The following is a 12,736-nucleotide window of genomic DNA, read 5'->3' as shown; positions in this document are numbered from 1 at the left end:
TTAAGGGGGTTTGGTTCTGGCGAGTCTCTCAGCGTGAGGCTCTCAATAATGCTCTCCCTATTAAAAGTGTTACACGGTGTTCTCCACTGAATCTATTTGAAAGGTACTTCAGCAGCCACTGGTTTATGGACACTCGCGTGCCTCGGTCTGTGCCGTTATTTGTCTTTACATTGCTGCATGCTGGACGAAAACTTTGTAATGCAATTTCTGAGGGGAAACGGTTTCTACATTTCTTTTTTCAGCGTAGATCTAATATTGAAGGTGTTAGATGTGTGCTGGACATGCGTTTGGCAGCCTATCCGTTACATTTTTGTTCAAACTTCCACCTGGTTACTGTACATACGAGTCAAACACATCCTAAATAATACATAAGGAATCACAGAAGAATCCTATAAAACAGAGGGAGTCTGATACGCGGCTGGTCAGGAAATACACAGCAGCGCCAAGAGAACATGACATGAAACAAACAATAACAAATCGAAAACAACAGCAGGAGCTGCACTCTCTCCACTCCTCTGAGAAAAGATGCAGAGGAAGACATGAACAAGAGTCTGAGTCAGACTGCCAGAACATCTGAGGAACTTGACTGAAGATGCGGGCTGTCAGAGGAGCGGGTCCGGCCCCTGTCCCTCCTCCTCCTGACAGAGGGGGGAGTGTTTCCCTATGGTCCTCAGTCTTAACACTTCACAGAGCGCTGAGACGCCACACTGAGCTCTGGAAGCTAGCTGGGACAGACAAGCCACACACACACACACTTGGCATGGATAGCAAAGTCCTAGCGCTGGTGGCCCTGCTGGCGGTCATCATATGGAGCCCAGAGGCTGACGGTAAGTGGCTTACGCTAACATTTACAGATTTACAGCATTTTAAATTTTTCACATAATGCTTTGAAGTGTTGGGTTGTAATTTAATTAACGAAATAACAGTTGCAAGATGGATATTGGTTTATCATTCAGGGTTATGACAGTTTTTAAGTTTCTAAAGCAAAAATGCTAAAACACTCAATCTTATCTTTTTAGCTAGTTTTCAAAGCAACGTTTTCATGTAGTTCAACTCGATGCACTCAAATTAAAGTAAAACTGAAATAAAAACTAATAAAGACTAGATAAACATATTTAATAATAATAATAATAATAATAATAATAAACTAATAAAAATGTCAAAACTGCAACAAAATTACTTAAACTTTAAATAAAATTCAACTGGAAACAGAAAATATAAAAATGTAAATTAATTCAAGATATTAATAAAAACTAAAAAAAACTAAAACAGTATTTCAATGATACTAAAGTAACACTGATAATATTCTGGTCATATATATTTTTTTTATTTCATAAAAACATTTATATTAAATAAAATGAATGTATTCATTATAAATGTATTATTCAGTAACATAAATGTTTATTTTATTTTGCATGTGAATACACGTATAAATTACCAGATGGATCAGACCAATGTCCCTTCTGAAATAAAACATAAAAACAAAATTAAACTAAACAAAAAACAAAACAACCATTGCTTTATTATTTACTGGAAGTCCACTAAACTGAAAAAACAAATGTTGATGTATAAACTATTTTCACTCAGAAATTTTTAGGTAAATATGGTAAATATACCAATATTATACAAATAATTACAAAAAAAGGCAAGTAACAAATTGAGCTGAACTTTTAAACTGCAGAACTATTGTATAATTAATCACCTAGGTTTTACATAGTGGATATTATCAGTTAATGACCATTATAGTGTTAACGATCATTAAGGGGTCCCATTAATATATCACCTTGCAGCTCATTAGCGCCCTGCATACATTTGCATATGTGTCTTCACGTTAAATACTTGATGTACATGTCTTTACATGTTAGTGGGTCTGATTTTAGGCTTTCAGAGAAATGTTTAACCAGCTGAACTTGGTGGTTCTGGCCTAGCACTGTTTACTTATCCGCAAGCTCTTTTAATTAGTGTGTAATTAGGGAATAGTAAGCTAAAGGGTTCCCGCGCTGTTCACTTGGTGTGGTGTTTAGTCAGGGCTTATTGGGCCGGTGTTTAACATGACAAAGGGAACAGAGTGTGTCGGAAAATACCTCTGGGGATGCCAGAGTTTGACTTCCCTCATAACTGCGTCTGTTTCGGCGAAGCGCAAAGGAAACCAGGGAGATGTGAAACCATTCAGAGAATGTTCTTCAACAGATTCGTTTAATGCACACATTCAAGAGCAAAGTGCTTGGAGAGGCATGCTGTGATTATGGGATTTTGTCTTATTTAATGTCGAGCACCCTCTTTCTGAAAAATGTGGTGCGCGAAAGGCAGACTGTGTGAATGGACGAGAGCCATTGCATCGAAGGCTAATCTCTTTTTAATGATCAGAGCTTGTTTATGGATGCAGGTGATTGGAAGCTTCCAGATGCTTTCAGAATGAGGAAAAGCTCCGTGGTTTATGTTGTTAGTGTTTGATTATATGGCTTGAAATCTCTAATTATGGATTGCTTCGGTTTGAAATTAAATTGTGCTTTCATTATGTCTTTCCCAGCTCACAATATAAATATCTTGTCAAGAGATTGTAAAGGTTCAGATCAGATAGAAAACAGCTTTGTTTGAAAATTGAGTATTTTCACTTTTTTTCAGTGAACAACAACCAAAAAAAATGTTGTTTTGCAAGATTGTTCATCTTGTTGTTGAATGAATTTACAAAAACTGTTATAATCAGTGGCGATTCAAAAAAAAACCCCGGGTTACTATTGTTTTAACAAATCAATACCCAGTTTTATTAAAAAAGAGTTTAGCTACTTGTCTTTACTGTCACTTCTGATCAATTTAATGCATTCTTGGTGAATAAACATATTAATTTATTTCAAAAACTCTTCCTTATCCCAAACTTTTGAATGTTCCTGTATTAAATGAGCACATAATGTCTAACAAACGATAGCTTAAACTCAATGTGAGATGCATTTTTCACATTTCTCTTGTACTGAGTCTCTTGCTCCGATCTCATCCCAGCTAAACCCATCAGTCTGGTGGAGAGGTGTTGGTGCCGGTCCACTCTCAACACCGTCCCGCAGAGGAGCATCCGTGAGATTAAGTTCCTCCACACGCCCAGCTGCCCTTTCCAAGTCATGTGAGTCAACTTTCCAGATCCATCAATCTCACACTCGCTAAACTGTGTTATGTATGTTGTACACGGCTACGTACAGTACCGTCACTTTGCAAAACATTGCCAGAAATAGCTCTTAAAGTTACAAATTTCCAGTCAAATCGGTGTGGGAATTTAGCGATGTGCTCTACTGTTCACAGAATAACAGCAAAATTAGAAAATACGAGAGAGTGACTTTTCCCAGGTTTTCACGACACAATAATTGTCAAGGGTCAAGATGATTAGCTTTCTGTTGCGGGCGACCTTGTCGTTTTCATTTTTACCAGCATTTGGAAATCCTTCAGCGGTCTGGAATGTATTAAACCGAACCATTTGTACCCCGTCAGGCAGCAAAAAGCCAAAGCGCTACAGGGGGATCAAGGTTATAGGGGTTACAGAGGTTAGCATGTAGCCGAGGGTCATTTGGGAAACAAACTCTGGCCGGAGGAAATCACCTTTAATCTGCCATCTTCCACACATCTTGTTTAGAAATCCTTTCGGATTCGTTGGCCCAGATGAAAGACAGCCACCAACCCTTCCCCCCCACGGACACGCACATCACTCATTTTGTTGTTAGCATTAGCTAGCTGTGAGGTAATTACTACCTGCTGGCTCGCTCCCAGACCACCGACACACTCGCTCAAAACATCGTTTAGACTAGCGAGATTAACCCAGAGCCCAAATCACAAACAAACAAATATAGATAAAGTCAATGGATGCCATCCCGCCGGGGAACAAACAGGGATAGCATTACGTTTTCATTTATCTTACAGATGGGGAAGTTGATTGTGAGGATTGGTGTGTAGATCTGAGGCTAAGCGGATCTTTTATCTGCGCCGACAGGCTCCATTTGTCTGGACAGATTGAGAGATCCGTGTGTGTGTGTGTGTGTGTGTGTGTGTGTGAGGTGTAAGCAACACGGATAGCCATTTGAAAGGCAACGTGATCCGCTAACTCCTTTTGGCACCGAGGTGCGAAGTCTGGGTGTCATTCGCGTGGTTTTCTCCATGTGTGGGTGAATGAAGCGTTTGAGGGGGCCTTCCTGGCTGTACCAAAGATCATTTGGAGGGCAGATATCAATCAGAAAGATTTCTGTTTGAGGGCATTTCAAACCCTTGACTTTCTTTATGTCATTAACCAAAATATTTGCACGTCAAAATTTGCTTTCTTTGCGACTGTCCTGTTAAACAACGCTGTAGATCCTTTTGTTGTAGGGACACATAAGTGTTGTCAAATATATACATATGGATGTAAAAATCTCACAGTTGTGGATCACTGATGGACACTTTTCACATTTCCAAGGTTTCCCTTATGAAAATTCACTATGGTTTTATTATAGTAAAAGTGTCGTAACAATGTGTTGTTGTTGTTTTGGGGGGCATGTTAATTTGCATAACCATAGTTTTACTACAGTCTTCCCACAAATACCATGGTTAAACCATAGTTAGTGTAGCAAAGCCATGGTTAATTTGTGATTACCATAGTTTAGCTATATTAAATGTGTTTTATTTTATTTGTAGTAAATCCATGGTTAATTTTCATAAGAGATTCAGAAGCAGAAGTCGTCATAGCAAATTTGTATAGTAGTGAATAGAAACTACAACAAATATAATGTTTGTGTTTCCATTTGCTCTGATAGCTAAAGAAAATCAATCCACAATAGAGTTTCTCTGCTATTTTAAAAGTGTTTGGTTAGAAGCAGAATCAGATAATTAAATTATTTAAAATTCTATAGGAATTGGAATGTTCATTTGAATATAATTTCAATATTTAGTGCTCTGACACAGTATCCATTTGTTTTCATTAGAAAAACTGAAAAACTGTTACTTAGATAAATTTTATGCTCATGTACAGTGCTGGGAATCCCAGTCAGAATCTTCCGAATCATCAAAACTCCCGAACTTCCAGACAGCACAACACTGTCCTTACAAACCTGGTCTAATTCAGTCCTGATATCTGATGAAGTGCAGTGACTCTGGTAGTACAGAAGAATAGAGGGGCTGAAATGTAGTCCATGACGGACAGCTGATATGATCTGCTAAAACACACCGAGGGAGAAAACTAGTCTGTCTTTTGCTCTGGTCTGAAACAAATCCCTTCTTCTCTCTCGCTCTCATTACCAGTGCCAAGCTGAAGAACAACAGAGAGGTCTGCATCAACCCCAAGACCAAATGGCTGCAGCAGTATCTAAAGAATGCCATTAGCAAGTAAGAAGAAACTCTTTCTAACCATGGGATGAAATACAGACCTGTTCCTTATAGACTTAAAAAAAGCTGAATTAAAATGTAAACAAATATATGTAATGGAAATAAGGAGTAACTAGAAAGTGTACGTTCGACACAATAAGCAGTGTAAATTTTACGCATTTTTTATGTTTTGTTAAGTTTCAACTTTAATACAACATCAGACACTTTTTTTAAAAACAGAAAGAAAAAAAATTCTACAAATGTTTTTGAAAACGCTTTAAACAGTCAGAACTGGAATTGATGCATCCTTCAAGATTATTTCACATCTCTACAGTGCATAACGTCTGGGGGGGAAATAAAACTAAATTACACTTTAAAAACTGGTGATGAAATGATTTTCACTTAGAAAATGGGAGTCAATTTCACAAATAATTACAATTAGCAAGAAACACATTAAATTAAATGAGAAGTGATTTTGTGTAATTTACACAACTTGTAATTTGTTACTTTACGCAAAGTGTTTCCCGTCTAAAGAGATGCAGGAATGCAGTAGCATTAAGGGTTTTAAAACAAACCTTAGTCTTACAAGCTGTTGCTCTTAAATGGCATATGTGGAATGTTATTGGCTAATTTAAGGTTATAGAAATGACACGTTTACCTAATTAACTAATTATAGGCTGCACCACAGAGCCTGGAGCGTTTAACCCTTGTTCTTTAATTACACTAATTGTAGATTAATGATGAGGCAACAGGCCGAGCAGAGAGGTTTAACACAACTATAATCGACCTCCTATTGGGCCACTAAACCAAAATAACTAATGCAAAAAAAAATATTTAAAAAGTGTAACTCATTGTCAGAGCTGTGTTGTTACTGTCAGCTAAAATAAAAACTATGAAAAAATATTTGATTGTGTTAATTAAAGAATATACTAATAAAATATAATTTATATAATCAGGCAAAAATGTATTTTGTTTTATAAATAGTATTAAATAATATATAGTATTTAATAATTGTATTATATTATTTAATATTTAGAATATAATTTAATATATGTTAAATTAAATAATTTGATATAAAATAACATCATTATACAGTTACAACTTTATAAAATTTATATAAGATTATTATATTATACAAATATTATTATACAGTAAATTAGACACAAAAAACTTGTTGCCTAGCTGAAATAACTGAAATAAAAGTAATAGTTTTCAAATGTTTGAAATTAAAACAAACAAAATGATTGCAAAACGGAAACTAAAATAAAAATGAAAACTGAAAATGTAAAAATTAATCCTACTTTAAAAAAAAAAATAATAATAATAATCATATATAAATGATATTATAATAACACAGCTCTAGAGTTCATTGACTCTATAAATATCTCTCGTGGAAAATATGTAAAACCTAAATAGATATTTTGTCATTTATTGCTACCGATAATGCAACTGTTACAAAGAGATTATAATAATAATAATGTTTCAAGTGACGGACTTGCAAGAGATTGTTCACAAGAAGTTGATGTTCTAGATAGTAAAAAAAAAAAAAAAAGTTAAATGCATAAAAGTTCACACAGAAATGTAGACATTTCCAGTGCTATCTCACGACCAATTCGTACGTATTTTATGAGGTGGCTAATTCTTACGATTTTGTAGGATTTGTCTACACCCCAGTGACGAGTACATTTAGAGGCGGGGTTAGATAGGTAATTCATACAAATTCAAACAAAATTGTGCAGTGAGATCAGGCCGAAAGTTCATCCTCAAAACTCAAAATTCGCAAAAACTGTAATTTTGTTTAAAAAATCTGCTATGACATCTGAAAAAATACTCATCTTGTTCATCTCTAATGATTTTGCTGTTCTCACTTCTCCAGAATAAAGAAGAAGCGCTCGAAGTAAACACCTGAGGATGTGCGAGGAGGACCACCGTGCATCTCTGACCTCCAAAGAGTCACCCGTCCTCTTCTCTCGCTCTCTTTGATCACTCCTCCTCTTTCTGGACTGCTTGCACAAACAGCACTTCACCTAAACCTGCCTCTCAAGCATCCAGACAGACTTCAGCTCACCAAAACACAAGCCAACACCTTCCTCCTGACGCACTGCTACTGCGGCTGTGATCACTGACTGAATCAAGCCTCTGAATGTGACCGTGAATGTTTGAATGCGAAGGAAAGAGAGATATCTACAGGTTTTCCGCAGCTTAAAGGGCAGAAAAATGAGAGTTTGTGTCATTGTTGTGAGGGATGTCTTACCTTTAGGATAGTTTGGGATTAATAAGGGACATAAGCAAGTGAAAATGAAGCAGAAATTTAAACCTGCCCTGTTCTAGCTTTCACTTTGTGTTATTTTGCTGCTCATAGCTTAGTAGAAGTGTTTAAAAGCTCACCAGCACACATGAATGATCCAGCATGCTAACGCTAGCTCTGTTCCAAAACATAGTTAGCCGCATACTGAGCAAAAAATTGGTGTAGAAATAATTTCCACACAGAAATTGCAATAATTACAAAGAAATGGCAATTAAACATGACAAAACCTGAAATAGTTTTCTCTTGAAAAACAAACAAACAAATTTAAGCATGCGTGAATTGCATTTCACAAATAAAAAATGCATTACGACAAGTTTCCTTAAAAAACCAAGATGGCAGATGTGAAATGCCAATCATAAAAATACTTACATTTAATAAAATACCCAATAAAAAGTGAACAGCTAATTTCCTCAAAATTTTTATGTTAGTTGTTTAGTTAAATGCCATATTGAATTTAACACTAATGAAAACCCACAACTTTCAAAACCATTTAAAGAGGTTTTCGACCAAACATTTCTTTCGTCGTTTCATCCACTGATTAATCAGTATGTCATTAAACAACAGAACAATCCATTGAGCGCACTGCACTTCTATCACTCACCGCCTTAACTTCATTCCCGCCAAAAAAATACATGTGCCGTTCTATTAGCTTAGCAACATGCTAATGTCAAACTTTTTAGAATCCATTTTTGGTGGAGTATTTCAAACTATTTACTTACTAAGCTCCACAACGGTGCAGTCTTAGAAGACAGTAGACAGTAGTGCACTTGGCAGTGCACTTTGTAGGCAGCAGATAGCAAGGTTTTGGCACAGAGACGCATTGACACAGGGCTGCTACTACAGGAAGCAGAATCACAGTTTCCTCTCTTCCACTTCCTCTCTGCTACCAATGTGTAGCAAATGCCAGACACTGAAATTCAAGAAATATGCAGTTTAAAGCAGATATGCTGTACTTATAAAGCAGGTGTCGTTAATGCAATCATGTCATAAACCTTCAGTTCACGTGCACCGAGCAATATTCCTTGACTCAGGCCTTAATTAACATTTGTATACAGATCTTGTGTCATACTGGTTTTATTTCGGATCCAACAGGACCAACCAACATGTAAATATTCTCCAGCACTAAATGACTGTTAGTAAATGGGTTGAACAGGGACCAAAAACTGAAAAATGCAAGCAATTTGTAGGCAAAATTAATATTGCTTTATGTATTCCATATGTATGCGTTTTTTGTTTTTAGCCACAGAATTAAAGGATGTGACTGTGATTTTGTTTTTTATGACATTAACACATTTATCTAACACTTTTTAGTTTTTTCCGTTCTGATGTTTTGACTCAAATGCCCGATTGCTGTAATGTTTTTGAGCCACTTTAAAAATATAAGGAGTTTGTAATGTAATGATTTATTTTTGTATTTTGAATAAAAACACTACAGTACAATATGAAGGAATTTCTAAAGTATTTCACAGTTATTATAAAATGGTACATACGGTTTTAGTGTTAGCTCACCCGAGAATGAAAATGTGTCCATCTTCTACTCACCCTCGAAGCATCCTAGCTTTTCTCTTTAAGAATAATCCAGTCGAAGTTATATAAAAAACTGTCCTTCCTCTTTCAAGTCTTTGAATGGGGGTAAGCGGGTGTTTGTTGTCAACTGTTCAGAAGACGTTAAATAACACCATGCACGCATTTGTAATAAACGTCCCTCACACGGCTCCAGGGGGGGAATGAAGGCCCACTGTAGCGAATCCATGCATTTTTGGAAGAAAAATATCCAGATTTCAAACATAATAAATACTTTTTTTTTTTTCAAATATCTGCTGACTGTCGGGAACCGGAAGATGAATGCGCCACATGCGTGCGCCTCTGGAAAATGTAGAAGCAAAGAAAACCAGGCTCTTTTTGGCTTATTTTGAAATCCTCTGTTTTTTGTTTTTTGTTTTTTACAAATCCTTGTTTTGTGCTTCTAATTTGTGACCAGCGTTTAGTTTTGTTCTCTCTCCGCGCTCATCACTAACCACGCAGTGCTGACAAACATCCCCACAGTTAGCAGAACCCATAAACAAACAGCCCTCTGTGTGCTTTTCATCAGGCCTTTCTAATAAGCACCTGACAGATGTAGGTTTCGTTTGGTTTCCACTGTTACTATATGTGACTTATTAAATTGTAAAAATGTCCCATTAAACGGCCTCAGTGTGAATGTTGCCTTAGGGTCAATACCAGACGTCTATATCGTAAAATAAGGACTTCTGGAAAAGAAATTTTTACAGGACCTTGCCAATTTTGAATGCATTCATATTTACTAAGATCATCAAGGATGATTTTAATTATTGAGAAATTACTGGTGGTAAAAGGTGGTTCAGTTTAACCTGACTGTTGATTTGTGTCAATCAGAGTTTGTCAGTCAGTTCTTCAGTTAATAGAGCAGTGAAATCAATACAGCTGGTATTTATTGTAGTCATTTCTGCTGCTAAAAGCAAACACCAGAAGATGTGTGACCTCGAGGGTTGCCGGGACCCCTGGACTTATTTTAACACCTGAGTGTCTGATATCAGTTTTGAAAGTTCGATAGGAGTCCACCACACCTGGGACAGTCTACAAATACATGAGCGCGTCACTTCTAATATAAAAACATATGGACACAAATTGCTTTCTCATATGATCAACCTTTCATACTGAGGAAAGAAGGAATAGGTTGTGTGAATGGGGTTAAAATGTGCTTTCAAAAGTAATTATGGATTGTATAATACACATACGTATATCAGCGATAATAATAAATAATAGCAACATGACATCACACGCTACATAAGTAGGCTACTTGAACTGCAGCGTCCGAGTAGGTTTAGTTTTAGTAGGTTAAAGGAAATGTATGTAGTTTTGTGTATTCTTGTGACTCTTGAGCCGCTAACAGTTCAGTGAGGAAATTACTTCGTAAAACTGTCATAATAACAGTGGATTTGCACATGAATTTGCTGCAGTCAAGCAATTCACTTTTTTCACATAATTTCGTACAGAGGTCTGCGCATAGCATGCAAACAAATATATTTGTGGCCACAAATTAAGATTTCCTTCCTCCGTTTTATACATTTGCAACCTCGTTTTAGTTCAGTGAATATTAATTAAAAAATTGTTTCCTCTGATTAAGTCATGGCAACGTTGTGGGTACTAATATTTCAGTACTAAAAACGAAAATGAGGGGTTGAATTAATTAAGGGGCGTTTACGAAAACAAACTTTATTCGTTTTGGCTGTTTATTTACTTAGAATTTTGGGGGCATGAAATGTTCCCTTTTGAAAATGGGTTTCAAAGTGCACGTTTTTTTAAACAATACCATTATTGTTTCCATGTAAACTACGAAATTCGTAAACTACGAGTCAAAAAGTGGCATTGCCAACTTCATGCCTGACATGCATAATTCACATTTTTTAGTTGTTTTCACGGATCCAACTGATCCTCAGAAATGCAAAGGAAGCACATTTCTTTTTTACGTTGTCACGTAAAGGCACCATTAATTGTGGTAAAAAAAAAAAAAAATCGACTATATATGTTTTTTTTTCCGCATGTCATGTGCAGGGCTCCATAACAACAATTACAAAAAAATAAAGAATTACTTCACAAAACTTACTAATGTATTTTCTCATTCTAGTTCAATTGTATTCATGAAATAAAAAATCTTTTTCCCTCATAGTAGTAAATCAAAGCCATGTTTTATTGATTTGTTACCTCATTTTAAACAAATCAGCAATGTGGCCACAGTTTAGTACAACAATGGAACATATGAACAATTTGTGGGAATGAATTCTTACTTCTTGGCCACAATAAATATATTCTTGTCAATATGTCATATGTGGGGCGCCGTAGGATATAAATACAACCGCATGCCAAAATCAAGCCCACAGTAAGGTTTAGTTTTAGTATAATAAAGCAACTGTATATAGTTTTGTATATTTTTGTAATTTTTGAGTTCCTATATTTAAGTGAGGAAATTACTCTCATAAATATATCGCTGTTGTAATTACAGTGGATGGCTGTACAGTAGCCTACACGTGCATTTGTTACAATGGTAAAGCAATTCACATTTTTTTAAGAAGTTCATATATTGCTCCGCAGCATGCAGACAAAAATATATTCATCATGGCTACAATTTTTTTTCAAATTCGTTCTCTTGTAGTTCAGTCGTCACCGTGACGTAAGAATTAATTTCCTCGTTTTGCTAAATCGTGGCCATGTAGCTACGTAAAACGAATCGTGGCAATTATAAATATATTCTTGAAGGCACGTCATGTGTGGACCTCCACAGGATACGAATAGAGCCACAAACCAAAATCATGCCCCAGACCTCCTATTCCTTACATCCAGATGTTCAGTATTGATGTTCTACTTATGTAGCATATGTGCCGTGATAAAGAACATTTTATTGGCTACTTATGGTTCAATGACTCTGTAAATCCATTCAAGGCCATCAAACTCAGTTTGAATCGAGAGAAAGAATAAATCTAACACCGCGGGACACTTGTGTTATCCCGTCTCTGGAGAGCTGAAGTAATCCAGTGAGACTGGGTCATGTTTTACTGTACAGATCTGAACAGCTTAATCGAGCACTAATGAGAAGCACACAGGCCTCGTGCTTTGGGTGGACAGGTACCGCAGTGCTCAAATCACACGGTAATTTGTCACGTCCAGAGAACACGCTCCGTGACAGCGCGACGCTGAGGGAAACACGCACATTTCCTCAACCTCAAACATAAGTCCATTTCCTTCAACTGTGCTTTTGTAGGCCAAATAAATGAAAACTTCTCTGTAGTGTGTTATTTCATGTGATACGCCTGTAGATCTTCATTTAGGAAGTTCTTGGAAGGTTCTGCAAATTGTTATCTGAAGAGTGAATTAAGGTCCTGATGTTTGAAACCAGTCCAAACCACAGAGAAACTGGAAAATCTGTGTCTAAGCAGCTCGTCTATTTTGTAAACTGACTTTAAAGACGGCAAAAATGATTGATTACACTACAATGATATTTCATAATCAGAATTTTGTCTAATTTTCTAGTGAAAAAAAAAGCTACATATAATTTAAACAATATCTAAAACAAAACTGCATACTGTAAGATAAAAA

General features: G+C 36.2%; 2 protein-coding genes across 2 annotated transcripts in view; one reads left to right on the top strand and one right to left on the bottom strand.

Moving 5' to 3' along the window:
- si:dkey-246e1.3 (uncharacterized) overlaps nt 1–12,736 on the bottom strand; it is an 87,223-nt gene that overhangs the window by 48,052 nt on the left and 26,435 nt on the right. The window lies entirely within an intron of this gene.
- cxcl12b (chemokine (C-X-C motif) ligand 12b (stromal cell-derived factor 1)) lies at nt 683–9,066 on the top strand. The gene is made up of 4 exons (XM_052590979.1): nt 683–827; nt 2,998–3,115; nt 5,254–5,337; nt 7,193–9,066. The coding sequence occupies exons 1-4, from the start codon at nt 761–763 to the stop codon at nt 7,215–7,217; spliced, it is 294 nt and encodes a 97-aa protein (XP_052446939.1). The 5' UTR covers nt 683–760; the 3' UTR covers nt 7,218–9,066.

The sequence above is a fragment of the Carassius gibelio genome, chromosome B22 (assembly GCF_023724105.1).
Source record: "Carassius gibelio isolate Cgi1373 ecotype wild population from Czech Republic chromosome B22, carGib1.2-hapl.c, whole genome shotgun sequence".
Lineage (NCBI taxonomy): Eukaryota > Metazoa > Chordata > Actinopteri > Cypriniformes > Cyprinidae > Carassius > Carassius gibelio.
This window is presented reverse-complemented; position numbering and strand designations above follow the sequence as displayed.